Source organism: Tasmannia lanceolata, unplaced genomic scaffold (genome assembly GCF_043159265.1).
Source record: "Tasmannia lanceolata isolate RefF3 unplaced genomic scaffold, GAP_Taslan_0.1 ptg000012l, whole genome shotgun sequence".
In the NCBI taxonomy this organism is placed as follows: domain Eukaryota; kingdom Viridiplantae; phylum Streptophyta; class Magnoliopsida; order Canellales; family Winteraceae; genus Tasmannia; species Tasmannia lanceolata.
In genome coordinates, this window is record NW_027518689.1 from 12805239 (window position 1) to 12821477 (window position 16239).

Below are 16239 nucleotides of genomic sequence, written 5' to 3' on the forward strand. Positions count from 1 at the left end.
TTGATTTCTTCTTCTACAGTTTATCCCTTTAAGTGCTCTATATAAGCATTGGTTAAGGTTTGTTGTATGAAACTATGGTTGGTAAAATACACTCTTAACACTACAATAATACCTTCTTCACTATTCTAAGGTATTTTCATTTGATATCTTCATTAAGATAAAGCTTTATAACACATGGAGTTGGAATATCCAATAACAGTGATACCATCAATATTTTTAATGGACTAGGTAAGAGAGTTTGAGGTTTTATCATTCACGTATATTCGCATATTCTAAGAAAAATGTATTGAGGTAGATAGATTGTCATTAATGTGCTACAGCCACGGAATTAAAATCATCTTTAAATGACCTTTAATTTAATTTCGGTTGTAAGAATGGAAAAAAAGGTAAAATAAAAATTTATCACACCCTACCTAATCTTGAAAAGAAATTAACAATAAGAAATAAAAGATGACATTTTACAAACCTTATTTTGGAATTTATGCCCTTGTTTATTTTAAACGTCTTTGATGGGCTGTTAATAGCTTTTTGGGAATTATAGCAATTAATAAAAAATAGAAAGTAAAGAGAGGGGATTCAATGGGACCATCATAGCCAACAAAAAATTCTAACAATATTACCACCTTCAATATATTACCAACAGAGGAAACCCTCATCCATCATCAAGCACCCTCGAAAATAAGTCGGACATAATAAGAGACAACATTACTAGGCCACCTCAATGCCAAGGTTTTTCAATCTAGATACCGTATCTTAATCCAAATAAAGCTCCGTCAAAATCACAGCGACTCAACATCTCTAGCAATATTGATATATATCATCAATTTTGAGAGATTACCGAGAAGAGTTTAAGCTTAACCGTCACGTATGTATTCGCATATTCTAAGTCAAATACATTTACTGTAGTAGAAAAACTATGATGTAAGCAATACTTGTACATTCCTTCAAATTAGGATCGTCTTTAAATGAGTTGTTGAATTAACTTGAGTTGCAAAGAAGGGAAAATTTATCATTAAGCAATAAGCGTGCGTTTAGATTGTCGGACGCACAGGGATCATAATCGACATCATATTCTGATTCCTATTTGGATTCTCTCTTAAACGTAATGAGAAAAAAATTAAATAAAAATTCTAATTCAAAAAATCCTATTTCCACCTGGGCAGAATCAAAATACCACCTCTTGGGGCGAGAAATAGATTCTGACATTCCCCACTTCCACTTCTGCTCAGGTGTCAATCCCCTCCCCCCCCCCCCCCCCCCCCCCCTAACAATATTACCACCTTCAATATATTACCAACAGAGGAAACCCTCATCCATCATCAAGCACCCTCGAAAATAAGTCAGAAATAATAAGAGACAACATTACTAGGCCACCTCAATGCCAAGGTTTTTCAATCTAGATACCGTATCTTAATCCAAATAAAACTTCGTCAAAATCACAGCGACTCAACATCTCTAGCAATATTGATATATATCATCAATTTTGAGGGATTACAGTTTAAGCTTATCCTTCACGTATGTATTCGCATATTCTAAGTTAAATACATTTACTGTAGTATAAAAACTATGATGTAAGCAATACTTGTACATTCCTTCAAATTAGGATCGTCTTTAAATGAGTTGTTGAATTAACTTGAGTTGCAAATAAGAGAAAATTTATCATTAAGCAATAAGCGTGCGTTTAGATTGTCGGACGCACAGGGATCATAATCGACATCATATTCTGATTCCTATTTGGATTCTCTCTTAAACGTAATGAGAAAAAAATTAAATAAAAATTCTAATTCAAAATATTCTATTTCCACCTGGGCAGAATCAAAATACCACCTCTTGGGGTGAGAAATAGATTATGACATTCCCCACTTCCACTTCTGCTCAGGTGTCAATTCCCCACCCCCCCCCCCCCCCCCCCCCCCCCCCCCATGATTATGTCATTTTCTATTTTGAACCAAACGTTCAAATCTGCACATTTTTGGAAGCAGATCTCGATTCCAGTACCTGACTCTAGCAATCAAACGTAAAGAGATGATATTGGCACCCCTCCCCAGTTTGATATTGACACTCCTGTCTTTATTTAAGACCTCTAGTCAATTGTTGATTGATAGCTTTGGGAATTGTAAATTGCAGCAGCTAATAAGAAAAGGGAAGTGATATATTCACCCTTTTTTCTTACTTGGGACATCCCCTTATAGCATATTTATGACTGCTATTTTACACGGGTGCGTCCCAAGTAGAAAAAGGCAAATATATCAGTACCCAAGTGCAAAACAAAGAGAGGATTGCTACAATGGACACGAGGAGTGCACAATCATGTCCCTAACCAGTGGTGGAAAATATTTTTTAAATGTAAAATAAAATTCAATTAATTATTTTGTAGTTCTCTAATCATCTTTACTAAAAGCATGTATGGATGATCACAATACTATCATTTTCGCAGTATGTATTCAATCCCTAAGTTGGGGGTTTTTTTTCACCCAAATCCTGATGGAGTGGATATATTTTATTCCTGTTTACTATCTATTTTTTGCATAAAAAAAAATAAAGGCTACTGATATTTGGACTACCATGTTTTAATAATTGCATAAAATCAACTTGTATTTTCTTCTTTAATTGGATTTTAAGAGCGTTTTGGGAAATGTAATAATAACCTTTGAGGCTGTTTAGATAATAAAAGACAAACCGAGTTAGTGTACTTAACAAAACATGGTAGTGCCAACATCAGCAGCCTAAATAAATATAGAAGTATGGATTTGCTAGTGACTTTCGCAGAAAGACATTTTGCGGTTGACGTTGCATGAAGATCAGACACACGCTCACTTTTCAGCAGATTTTGTCTTATTCATTGAATTCATCGGTGGCCGAAACCCTCCCGGGTTTGTCTAAATTCCCACGTGCTGCCCGTATATTCTGCCCGTTCTGCCCGTTCTTTTCCCCTCCAACTTTCTGCCCATTTTCATCGGGCAGCTTGATGGGCTCTGGTCCGAGGTGACAAAGCACAATTCAAGATTAAGTTTTGCTCTTAAAGGGTCGGTTCTTTGTTTTGTTGGTTTTTAAGGAAAGTTTTTTTCTGGAAAATTGTGAGCACAAATGGAAGGTTCATCGCTAAGTTTCTGGTGTTTGTAAGGAGGGGAGGGGGACTTTTTTTTTTCGGGGGTTTATGGTGATTTTGATATCTGGGTTCTTGGCAGTTTGGGATTTTGAGGCAGAATTTGGGCAAAAGAGGGGTTTTGGGTATATTTGGGTTGGTGGACTGTTTTGATTTTTTTGGTTACTTGGTGGGTTTTGAGTGTTGACTGATTTGGGTGTGTAAGGCTGATTATGTGGCATTGCTAGAAGAGGGCTTTCTATGGAGTTTTTGGCATTTTAAAGTGGTTTTTGGTTCTGGGGTATTTTGTGGGTTTAAGGATTTTTTGAATTTAGGTGATTTTGATATCTGGGTTCTTGGCAGTTTGGGATTTTGAGGCAGTTTTTGGACAAAAGAGGGGTATTGGGTATATTTGGGTTGGTGGGACTGGGGCTGATTTGATTTTTTTGGTTACTTGGTGGGTTTTGACTGATTTGGGTTTGTAAGGCTGATTATGTGGCGTTGCTAGAAGAGGGCTTTCTATGGAGTTTAAGGCCTTTTAAAGTGGTTTTTGGTTCTGGCTATTTGTGGGTTTACGGGTTTTTGTTTGGGACATGGACTTTTGATTGATTGAGCTATTGAAAATGGGATTAGGCCCTGATTCTATTCAAGTGGAGACATGGGAACATGTGGGTAAATCGAGAGGGAAGAAGACGAAAGATGTTGGAGGGGAGGAGACTGGGTGCTGGTTTAAGTTCAGATTTATGGGTAGTTGTATCTCTTCAAGATCCAAATTGGATAACTCTATAAGTGGTACCAGTACTTATTATGGTGAGATTTTTTTTCTTCTTATTATTTTTTATGAATAGTTCAATTTGATGAAGTCCTCTATATTTTATCTAAGGTTTGTTTATTTCATTTTAAGGGTTTGTCTTTTTCTTATTTTTTATCCATGCACATTGCCTTTATTCGCTTGTTTTTATTGGGCAATCGTCCGAACTTCGGATCTTTCGCTACGTGTATATGGTAGTGGTTGTGGTATATATGGAATGGTTAGTCTATAGTTACTTGACATGGTAATGGTTGCGGTATATATGGAATGGTTAGACTATAGTTACTTACATTGCCTTTATTCGCTTGTTTTTATTGGGCAATCGTCCGAACTTCGGATCTTTCGCTACCTGTATATGGTAGTGGTTGTGGTATATATGGAATGGTTAGTCTATAGTTACTTGACATGGTAATGGTTGCGGTATATATGGAATGGTTAGACTATAGTTACTTGAAGTTTTCAAATTAGGTGGGAAGCTCGCTTCCATGAAAGCTCAATTTCCCAAATTTGGGGGAAGCATGCTTCCCATACTCTTCCTCGTAATTGAGAATATTCTTCTTATTTGGGTGATTATTTTTTTTCTCTAAAAGAGTGTTTTCTTCTCTTTATAACGCTGAATGAGTGTATTTAAAACTCTTCCTTAAGTTTCAAATAAAACTTGCGTGGATCCTTTTCTAAAAGGGATTTGCTAGGGACCATCGCAGAAGCCATTTTGCGGGCTGGCTGTTTCATGAGAGAGCAGCCATGTCAGATGAATAAGACAATATCTGTTGAAAAGTGAGCTTATGTGCCTGCTGTATCCTGCTTGCCGGTCCGCGAAATGCCTTCTGCGATGGTCCCTAGCAAATCCCTTTCTAAAAACATGTCATTAAATTTACATGAATAAAACGTGTAAAATTATAAATTTGTAAAACTTGTAATTCTAATAAGCCGCAAAGTCCTCTTTACTGCTTCTGACTCATAACCTACATCAACCCTTCCTTCCCCCTCCCCCCCCCCCCCCTTCTCTCTCTCTCTCTCTCTCTCTCTATATATATATATATATATATATATATATATATATATATATATATATATATATATATATATATATATATATATCTGTGTGTGTGTGTGCGCGCGCGCGCTTCTTGTTCGCTTCCAATGAGGCTTATTACATGCTTCATGTTGATTTTCAATAACGCTTCGTATACATCCCCTCTTTAATTTCCTTGAAAATTTTTGTTTACTGCATTTTTTCTTTTTCTAGACCCTTCGCTTCCTGCTACTGCGTCCCTCATTGATTTGCGCACTCACTTTCCACTCTGGCAATTATAGGTTAGAAATACCTTTAAAAATGAGATCATATATATTCTTATTTTCGATGAAATAATAAAGTACACTGGCTTTCACAAAGAGGTATTCTCAAGGTTTCAAACATTTATACGGGAGTTGCTATTCTTCGTAGCTATGAGGACATGATCACAAAACTAAGATGATAGTGCACCTGAAGCTCGTGCTAGTTACAGCTATATGCTCATTTACTTGGACTCTGTTTATGGGAAAGTAACCATTGGGATTGCGGAAGATTTTTCATGATTTCCATGATGAATTGGAAAGAGCAGCAAGCTGCTGACTTTTTCTGGTAGATACAATAGAGCATTTACAACCAAAGTGAAGTCTGTCCACTTCTCAATGACAAATTTAATGGGACTGTGATCTTAACAATATACAGTGAAGGGAGCATTGGAATAGTAGTCATGATACTGATACACTAGGAAGCGTTGGAATGCTTATCATGGTTCACTCTACGAGGCTTACTCTGGGTATTGATTGTATTAGCTATCCCATTTTATCATTTAAAGGTTTAAAATATTTATGTTTATGAAGAATGGTCTTCCATACAATTTTTGGGATATTTTGGTTTCCTCACATTTTCCATCCGAATATGGCGTTTTTCCTGGTTTTAATCTAATGTAGAGTGGAATAGTCTTTGTTTGTGATTGTTATTTAGCGTTCGATGAGTGATCCTTCTATTTGGAGATAACTGATTCAGTATACTTTTCTAGCATGAATTTATTCGGGAAGTGATATATCTGCCCCTTTTGATTACTTGGGACACCCAGCAGCAGGGTATCAATGACTGCAGAGGGGCTGATGTACTTCACGTCAGAAGAATTTAATGGGGCTGATTGCCACATACACTGCTGCTGGGTGTCCCAAGTAATCAAAAGGGGCGGATATATCACTTCCCTTTTATTATTGTTAATTTTATTATTTTGATTTATTTTTATGTATCACTTGAAATGATGTGATTTTCTATTAAATCCTTGCTGTTGTGGTCTTGTTAGTTATATCCTTAATCTCTTGGATACCATAACTAGTAATATAATTGCGCCAAGAGAATCCAAATACGAAAATCTTGCTATGAATGAAATCTACTATCCTTCTTGGTAACTATCGATATAAACACGTTTGTTCTTGCCTGGTCCAGCTGAAAGTAAATCTACAACTGAAAGTAAATCTACTACTGAAAGTAAATCTACAAATGATACAAGCAGAGACCAACCGACAGCTCCCATTGTCTCCTCCACGACCACTAGTAATGCCGAGAGTAATCCATCCACACCCAAAGTAGGTGAGCAGCTGAAAATTGCCTCTCAACTGCGGAAATTCACCTTCAATGAACTTAAATCTGCAACAAGGAATTTTAGGCCAGAGAGTCTTCTTGGTGAGGGTGGGTTTGGTTGTGTTTTCAAGGGATGGATTGAGGAGAATGGAACAGCTCCAGTCAAACCTGGCACTGGGCTTACTGTTGCAGTTAAAACACTCAACCATGATGGACTTCAGGGGCATAAGGAGTGGCTGGTACGCGATTCTTCTTTTGAGATTTGATACAAATTAACGGATAATGATTTAACTGTCTTTTTTTAATCAATCTTGGAGAAAAGATTGGCTCTGTTATCTTTGCCCATTTATGTTGCAGGCTGAAGTCAATTTTCTTGGTGACCTTCTCCATCCAAATTTGGTTAAATTGATTGGGTACTGCATTGAAGATGACCAAAGGTTGCTAGTATACGAGTTTATGCCTCGAGGGAGTTTGGAAAATCACCTCTTTAGAAGTATGTAACTTCCTATTTTTTTTTTTATCTCTTTCAATTGGTTTGATGCATCTTGTTATCCTAAAGAATTTAGCTTTTTTAGGACTTCTAATGCTCATGAGTTAAATCTCAAGGAAGTTGCAACTTCTCAATTACTTTAGTTTGAAAAGGAAGAAAGACCACATAGTACTTTTCTTGCCATAGGTTGCTAATAGCCTCGTATTCCCTCTTTATCATGATTCAAAATCTTAGCGGTTCCGTACTGACACAGCCAAGTTGTGTCAGTTTTACAAGCAACCAATATGAGAAATGTTAGAAATTGATTTAATCTTTATTATTGTCCACCCTCCTTAAGTGAGAGAATATCTGCATCTTATAATCAATGCATCTTATACATGATCATTTGACCCTCATAATGGAAAGGACTCTGAGTCCCCCTTTCACAATTTCTCTTGTTTTTTCCCTTCAATCGACATTAGCTTCAAGGCTTTATCATGTTTTCAGAGCAAAGATTGCACAGTGGACATTTGAATCCTCCGTCTACTCCTTCTCAAATTTGGTTCTTTTCTGCTTGATATATTTTTCTCTATTTATTTTGAAACCTTCTCTTTCCTTCTCTTTTTCTTTTCCCGTTTTAGTTCTGGTTCTCTATCCTTTTTAGTCAATCCTCTTTCCTAGTGCCTTTCTTTATTTTCTGGGTCCCTTTCTGTCACATGTGTTTCTTTCTTTCTTATTCTTCTTACAATTGAATTTTCTCATTTTTTCTTAATACTAATTTGCACCTAGTTTAAAATTAGTGCTTGTTAGCCATTGGCTTTTACAATGGGTGCATGTTAGCATCCTAATATTAAGTTAGGTTCTCTTTAGAAATATTCTCTCAGAATGTCCCAAAATTGATCATAGAACTCCAAAAGGGCAAAAAATCATCCCTTTGTTCGTATGGTCAGCAACCCCATTCTCTTGGATCTATATCTTTGTCATACCTCAAGTCTCCTTCCTTTTTTTGAATATCTCTTAATTATTTGTCTAGCTCTCTCCTTGTTTCCGTCTTCTTCTTCATTTGACCCTTTCCTATTCACACTCTCTGTTCTTCCCCAATTGGTTACTGTCAAACTCTCCAGTGACAACTTCTTTCTTTGGAAAGGTTCATATTATCCCCATTCCGTGAGATCTAGGAACCATGAGTCTTCTTCATCTATTCATCACGGACCTCTCCACGCTGCAATAAATGAGTCTATAGCTTTCAGTTTCACCCAATGGCATTCAAACATAGAGAAAACATGGTTCTAGGTGGTTAATGATCAGATTTTGTCTCGCCCCGTTGACCAACAAAAGGCTATGACTCTTGGTGGAGCTTAAATAGACCACAAGATTGCAGTTTTTGCATCTTTCATCTGGCTTCCACTCAATGCTAAGTACATAGAGTTAACAGAGAACTCACCACCGGCTGTTAGAGTTCATATCCTTTGATCATTGCTGTGCTTCCTCATAAACTTATTCCGTAGGACCTCCACAAGACTCCCAGTCCAAAAACTTTCTCCTAAATGTTAGTGCCCAAACTATTTGTACATTTATGCGCATTAGCTGAGAATTTACCAATCCATCCCCATCGGTAGCAATCCTAAAAAGCGGCGAGAATAATGATTTGAGAGGCGAGTTGCTGTACCATAAATCCTCCCAAAAGCTCACTCCTTTTCCTGCCCAAAGCCGATATCTGATCCATTTCTGAACCATTTAAGAAATATTTCTTCGATGATGTCAACACTCTTCTATATTCTAGATCCTTCTCTCCTTAGTCTTCGTCGAGTTCATCCATTTCTTTCCACCTTTCTTAATGTTTCCTTGAAATAACTTCTTTCCTTAAGCTTGGTTCCTCCATACCAAACCTCCAAAGCCATTTACTTGGAAGGGCTTTGTTCATCTCCTTCAATCTCCTTACCCCTAGACCCCTTCCCTCTTTGGCTTGCAAACTACATTACATGCTACTAGGTGATATTTACAATCCTCCTCTCTGTCATTCCATAGGAATTTCTTTTGAATACTCTCCAACAGATCCACAACCTTGCAATGGCAAGAGAATAATGACATATGTGAAAAAACGGCAAGAGTATATTTTATTAGAGCAATCTTACCACCAAGGGACAACATTCCCCTTTTACATGATGAGAGCCTCCTGTCAAACCTTTCCACCACCGGGTTCCAAAGGCTCCTGCTTGGCTTGCCAACCCACAATGGAAGACTGAGATAGGAACTTGGTACATCTAATCCGCTATATCCAAGGATAAAACAACATTTTTCGTCAGCCCATCATCCATCTTCACACCCACCAATACCGATTTAGAAAAATTGATCCGCTGGCCTGAAACTACCTAATAACACCTTAGAATAGCTTTGAGTTTTCTTTCTTGATCCAATGAAGCACCACAAAACAGCAAGGTGTTATCCGCAAATTGCAATTGACTTACTACCAAATCTGTGTTATCTTCCTTAAATCCATGAATGAATCCTCCAATTGATGTCTGGATTGATGTAGATACAATTATGATTTATTGGACTAACCTCACATCTCTTTCGAAAAAAAATAGTTCTGAATTTTATATTCCCATGCTTCAAATTCAAAGTGTCACGACTCATGATTCATGAATCATAATACAATGTTTAAAGCATTTCAAGATTTCCATCTCCATCTCCATCTCTCTCTCTCTCTCTCTATATATATATATATATATATATATATATATATATATATATATTGAATGATAGCCATTAGATTACTGAAAGGACTGAGATGGTCAAAATACAATGAAGAAATTACATCCGAATACAATAGAGAAAACAGAAAAGAAAAAGAGAAACTCAAGGGGGCAGATGGTCAAACAAAGTTAGCTCAATACTATTCACTCCTTGTCTAGCTAGACCATCCACCACTTGATTGGCCGAACGATAAACATGATTGAAGGCTAGAGAAGAAAAGCCTTCCCAATCAAGCATCTCATCAAAAAGGCTATGAAATCTCCATGGATGAGATGATGGTGCGAATCTTGAAGCCATCGGATAACGTTCATGGAATCACCTTCAACAATCACATTAGATACGCAATCTCTAGCCAATAGTTTTATTCCTTGATGGACTGCACGGACCTCCGCCTCCGTCGCATCCGCTACCCCAATAGGACCAGCAAAAGCCCAAATGGTCTCCCCCAATTCATTTCGCAAAACGCCTCCAATACCCGCCTACCTCAGATTGCCCAAGCTTGACCCCGCAAAATTTAGTTTGAAGAAACTTTGAGCCGGTGGACCCATCTATCGCTCAGAACCTTTATCTGTATATATAGGAGGCAAGGTTTCTGAGCTATAGCTCGGATACCTCAGATAGCGTATCTGAGCAAGCTCATATAAATAGGGTAGGTAGCTATGTTGTTTGGGTTATGTTACATATTGATTCTATAGGACCTAACATAGATAGGGTGTCCCTAAGAAATCATCTCCATAGGATCATGGTAAGCGTTGATTTGTGGAGGTTTAAAATGGACGTCTAAAAAATGGGTCCATTTTGTGCTTCTACAGATCGAATGGTTAGGATGATTGTATGGAGATGGTTTGTTAGGCTGGTGTATTTATAGTAGCTTGCTCAGATAAGCTATTTGAGCTATAGCTCAGAAACCTTGCCCCCATATATATTTATAATTATATATATATATATATATATTTATATATATATATATATATATATATATATATAGAGAGAGAGAGAGAGAGAGAGAGAGAGAGAGAGAGAGAGAGAGAGAGAGAGAGAGAGAGAGAGGAAATGGTTTGTGAGCAGCTGTCAGATAAGCTTATCTGAGCAGAGCTCACAAACATTGGGGGGGGGGGGGGGGGGCACATTATTTGGATGATCCAAAGCATTCATTTGATAGGCCCTCATATAGATAGGGTGTGCCCAAAAAAATCAGCTCCATGGGATCATCGTAACCCTTCAAACCGTGGAGGCAAAATATGGACAAATTTGTGAAGTTTTATACACGTCCATTTTTTAACTCCACAAATCGTAGGGTTAGGATAATCCCAAGGAGCTGATTTTTTGGGCACACCCTATCTATATGAGGGACTATCAAATGAATGCTTTGGATCATCCAAATAATGTGGCCCCCTATGTTTGTGAGCTCTGCTCAGATAGGCTTATCTGAGCAGCTTCCCATAAACCATTTCCTCATATATACAGCAGAAGAGAAAAGAAGAGAATTTTTTGAATTTTTTGAAAATTCTATGAGAATTACACATCACTTTTTTTGACTTTTTTTAACAAATGCACCCATTCAACCCACATATTTTCAATCCTACCCCCTCCTTTATGCTTTTTAACAAAGGCACCCATTAAAGCCACATAATTTCAATCTTATCCCCCTCCTTTATGGTTTTTTAATAAAAAATCTATAGGGTGATCTTAACCATCCGATTTAAGAGGAATTATGGAAACCTCTATAGAATGGGGGGCTAGGATCAGCCTATGGAAATGATTTTTGGGGCACAACCTATTTATGTTGTGTTCCATCACATGGACGGTTTGGATAAACCTATGACGTGGTCCGTACAGTTCTTTGTCGGCCCGTGCATCGCATTGGATCATCCTAACAGTTCCATTTGTGGAGGGGAAAAATGTGCAAATTTGTGGAAAATTATACCCGTCCATTTTAACCAACCCAAATCCAAGGGTTAGGATGATCCTATGGAGCTGATTTTTTGTGGACACCCTATCTATGATAGGGCCTTCCAAATGAATGCTTTGGATCACCCAAAAAATGTGGCCCCACATTGTTATTTAGCAGACCGACCATACTCGCTTTTCCCGTATAATATATATATACTATGCAGCTAACTTTCCAAAATGTCATTCGTCTTTTCCAGGAAAATTTTTTTGGAAAAGTTTTTCCGATCTGCTAGCCACCTTCTCCGAAGGCTACGTCTCGCGCGTCCTTTGCGATTGTATGTGTTCAGAGATTTGTCTTATTAGCCGTGTTGAAAAACCTCACAGAAATACTATGTCTGGAAAGGTGGGTAGCAATAATAACTACCAAAAAAAGCTATCGATAATAATCATTACGTATTAAAGTTTTGTAGGGAAATTACGGACCACAGGTGCTTGTATATGACAATTATGAAAAAAACTACCGAGAGGATGTATCGAAATATAACAATTACGAACAAACTACTTTTCCTTATGATTTTTGGAGGTATTACGACTCCGGCGCACCCTGCAAAATATTTACGAACTCCGGGCACCTGAAGAGGAACACCATATTATGGAAACCTCTATAGATTGGACAGAATCAGCCTATGGAAATGATTTTACGGGCACCACTTATTGATGTTGTGTTCCATCACATGGACGGTTTGGATCAACCATGGAAACCTCTACAGATTGGACGCCTAGGATCAGCCTATGGAAATGATTTTACGGGCACAACCTCTTCATGTTGTGTTCCATCACATCGACGGTTTGGATCAACCGATGATGTCGTCCGGTTCTTCGTTTTTTACTAGTGTATATATATATATATATGTATAGAGGATTGATAGATACAAGGGTGCCGTTGCATAAAGAGCCAAAATAGGGCTCTTGATTGGATCCACGTCATCAAATGTAACTGATTTTACTTTTTCAAACGATTTTAAAATGTAACTGAAAATGACGTGGATCCAATCAAGAGCCCTTTTGTGGCTCTTTATGCATGGGCTCCCTTGTATCTATCATTGCTCATATATATATATATATATATATATATATATATATATATATAGCGAATAACAAATAAAAGCAATTATAACATTCACTAGATAGGAACTAGTTACTTACTAATTATTCAAAAAAAAGAAAAAGAAAAAAAAAACTAGTTACGTGGTGAATAAAGACATGCAAGCCAACTAATATTTTATTGTTATTATTTAATATTTTGTTTATAATATATTATTCCTTTCCCCACATATTTTCTGTCAACTTTTTGGGTTTTCATGGGCATATACGAGTCATGATCCCTTATTTTCTGTCAACTTTTTTGGGTTTTTTTTTTGGGCATGTAGGAGTCATATTAGGCATATTGATGAGGGAAATCTTGTATCAGCTATGCATCTCTGAGGTGTCTTAGGAACATCAAATAGTTGCAAATTCAACAGATATTATTCATCGATAACCTTTGTGTGAGATTCCCATCAAATCTCTCCAGGAGAAAAACAAAGTCTATTCTTCGAACCTAGTTCCTCCTAGCCAGTAAGGTCCACTCTGCTTTGGGGCTGAGGACCAAGGATGCTTTAATTTTAAAATTGTGACTGCTCAAACTAATGTTTTGGCGTAAGTCTAGGAGTTGTATCAAGTTGGAGTTTCTAACTAGTTTGCGCCAGGATCAATCTATATTCATTTACAGCCTCCATTATGTTGGTCCTAGCAAATACCACTTTGTTTTGGTTTTAGATCTTCCAAATCATTCCCGCACGAGATCAGGAATGATTTTTTTCCCCGATCCTTTTGTGAAGAGAACCGTTTTTCTTCTTCTAAGGAAACCCCATGTTTTGGCTTTTTCTAAAGTTATGGCATTAGGCTGCACAAGATGGCATGTACAAACAAGGTATCTTGGTAACAGTTACTAATGTCATCAAAGCAAGATGACACTTGGCATGACGAGGTGTCCCTCTTGGGGATAATTGTAATATAAAGAAGGCTAGGGGCCAGTTGGATACAAGGATTTTATAATCGAGTATTATAAAATAAAGAAGGATTTTATAATCGAGTATTATAAAATCCTGGATTATACAATACTCGATTATAAAATCTGGATTTTGAAAGCTAAAACCTGAATTTTATAAGCTAAAATCTGGATTTTACATTTTTAGGATTCTAAAATCTAGGTTTTAGCTTATAAAATCCAGGTTTTTGTTTATAAAATCCAGTATTTTACAAATCCTGATTATAAATCCATGTATTATGCACATACGTGTAACTTATTCATTTATTTATTTGACAACTGGTCATTTTTTTTAGATTTCTTTTTATTTTTTTTAAATGGCTTTGATTAAAACAAGTGCTTTATAAGGCAAAGGCATTAGGACAGGTTTCCACGTTTCAACCCTCTCATGGGGCAGGGGTAAGCCTCACGAATATTCTGAAGTTTATATTATAAATTTGAAAAATAAAGAAACAATAGAAGTTTTTTTTTGAAAAAAATTATAAATTCTTGAAAGAAACATCTCCCAACCATAAAATCATTATTAAACTAGAACAAAAAATAATACTGTTAGACATCTAAAACTAATACAATTTATAATCTAAATAGATTCATTTCATGATGTTTTCCAGCCATGTGATGCTTAACACAATTCACAACTCCAATTCACCATCGAGTATAAAATTTACAATTAATATATCCTCTAGATTGATCTCCAACCGCTTCCCATGCACATTTCCATGCAAAATCCCTCTTTTCCAACATTCTTTAATCACAATACACTCCAAAATAATCGAATACGCTCCAAAATAACTCAACAAGCGCCCAAGCAACTCAGAAAAGTGATGGACAAATTCGATCTGTGTTGAATAGAAGAAAGAGAAAAATGTGCGAACAAGAGGGGGCTGTTGCAATAGTTACTGATTCTTTATGAAATCCACATCCAAAAGGTAGGTGTTAATGAGATATATACCCTAAAAGTAATCAAGAAGATAACAGTTTTAAAGAACTAGCTCATGAAACCCCAAATTTTCTATTTTCTCATGTGTTTCCCATATAAGCTGTTTTGATTCATAAAATAGCCTTTGGATACCCTCATAACTTAATTATTAAAAACTTAGAATAACTTTTTGATGCGGATTGTAGCCCAATTAGCGGGATATGTAACATTAGGAATTTCAGGGATTTATTTCCATAGTATTGAGTTTCTATGATTTTTATTTCCATGTTTTTAGTTTTTGGTGATTTTATTTTTCATTTCCAGGTTATTTCAATTGCCTATATATGGCCCTCATATGTTAGTAGAGATTTTAGCTTTCGATGAAATTGATTTGATTATAGATTTCTCCCATAAATTTCTCTCTTTCTATTCTTCTTCTCCGTTATTTCTTCGTCTTCTTCTTCTCTCTCCCTAACCTACAGTGGTTTGGTATCAGAGCAAATCGATCCGAGCTCTCCAATCGTCTTCAACCTCATCCCCTTTCTTCTTCCCCGATTAAACCCCCCCTTAGGGGTGTAAACGAGCCGAGCCGAGCCGAGCTTGGCCAGGCTCGGCTCGGCTCGGCTCGTTAAGCTCAAAGGCTTGGCTCGGGCTCGAACCAGGCTCGGGCTCGGCTCGGCTCGGTCAGGCTCGCGAGCCGCTAGCGAGCTTTATCGAGCCTGGGTTTATGGCGCTTGGGTTATAAAGTTTAGCACTTGGCAACTGTTGCTAGCAAAAGCAAATAAAAAAAAAGTAATCATTACAAACAGAAAGTAAAACAGCTGAATTTATAAAGTTTAAAATGAAAAATTACGAATAAAAGCTAGAAAGTTATTACAATTAAGAAAAAAATACCAAAAAAAGGCTAAAAGTTATGACTACGGGAAAAAATTAATTTCGATTTTCCACAGCCGTTTGATAGTCACCCTCAGTACGTTTTTGCAGACGCACTTGACACGTTTTTGCAGATGATGTGACATGACGAGCCTTAACGAGCCGAGCCGAGCCGAGCCTGGCTTAACTCGGGCTCGGCTCGGTAAGGATTCGAGCCGAGCTCGAGCCGAGCTTTTTTCGAGCCGAGCTCGAGCGAGCTTCCGAGCCCGAGCCAAAATTGACACCCTTACCCCCCCTACTTTCCAGCCCACACCCCATCTTCATCTCCACCCAACTCCCCATAACCCTTGGTCCATTTCTACCTGCCACTAAAACCTACCTTCTCGATCAACCATCTTCACTACAAAGCCGTCCACTCATTCCTTTCCAATTCTCAGCCCTAAAACCCCAAACCATGAGGTTTTTCCATAACCCTTCTTCCACTTTCCGAAACCCATACCGAAAGCCCCTATTCCCTACCCAAAGCCTCCATATTCATGGAATACCCTTGCTAACCAGTCCCTTGCACATTTTTTTAAGCTTCTGTCTTCCAAAACCCATGAAATTGAAACCTTTGAGATTAATACGATTCATGCGATTCTAGTCTTTTGGTGGTCAAATCAATCTTGAAATCTAATTGTTTGTGATTGTAGAGTTGACTCGGTTCTCCAAAACCAGTCAACTCTAATGGCTTGT

The 16239-nt window shown here is 37.4% G+C and overlaps 1 protein-coding gene across 2 annotated transcripts in view; it reads left to right on the forward strand.

The window, feature by feature from the left end:
- Positions 1–2995: 2995 nt before the first annotated feature.
- LOC143887630 (serine/threonine-protein kinase PBL34-like) overlaps positions 2996–16239 on the forward strand; it is a 73187-nt gene continuing 59943 nt past the window's right edge. The window contains exons 1-3 of one of the 2 annotated variants that reach the window (XM_077391740.1): positions 2996–3895; positions 6370–6743; positions 6862–6997. In XM_077391740.1, coding sequence (XP_077247855.1) covers positions 3709–3895; positions 6370–6743; positions 6862–6997 — 697 coding nt within the window. In that variant the 5' untranslated portion in view covers positions 2996–3708. The remainder of the gene's footprint in view (positions 3896–6369; positions 6744–6861; positions 6998–16239) is intronic. The other variant, XM_077391741.1, reaches the window with a different exon arrangement.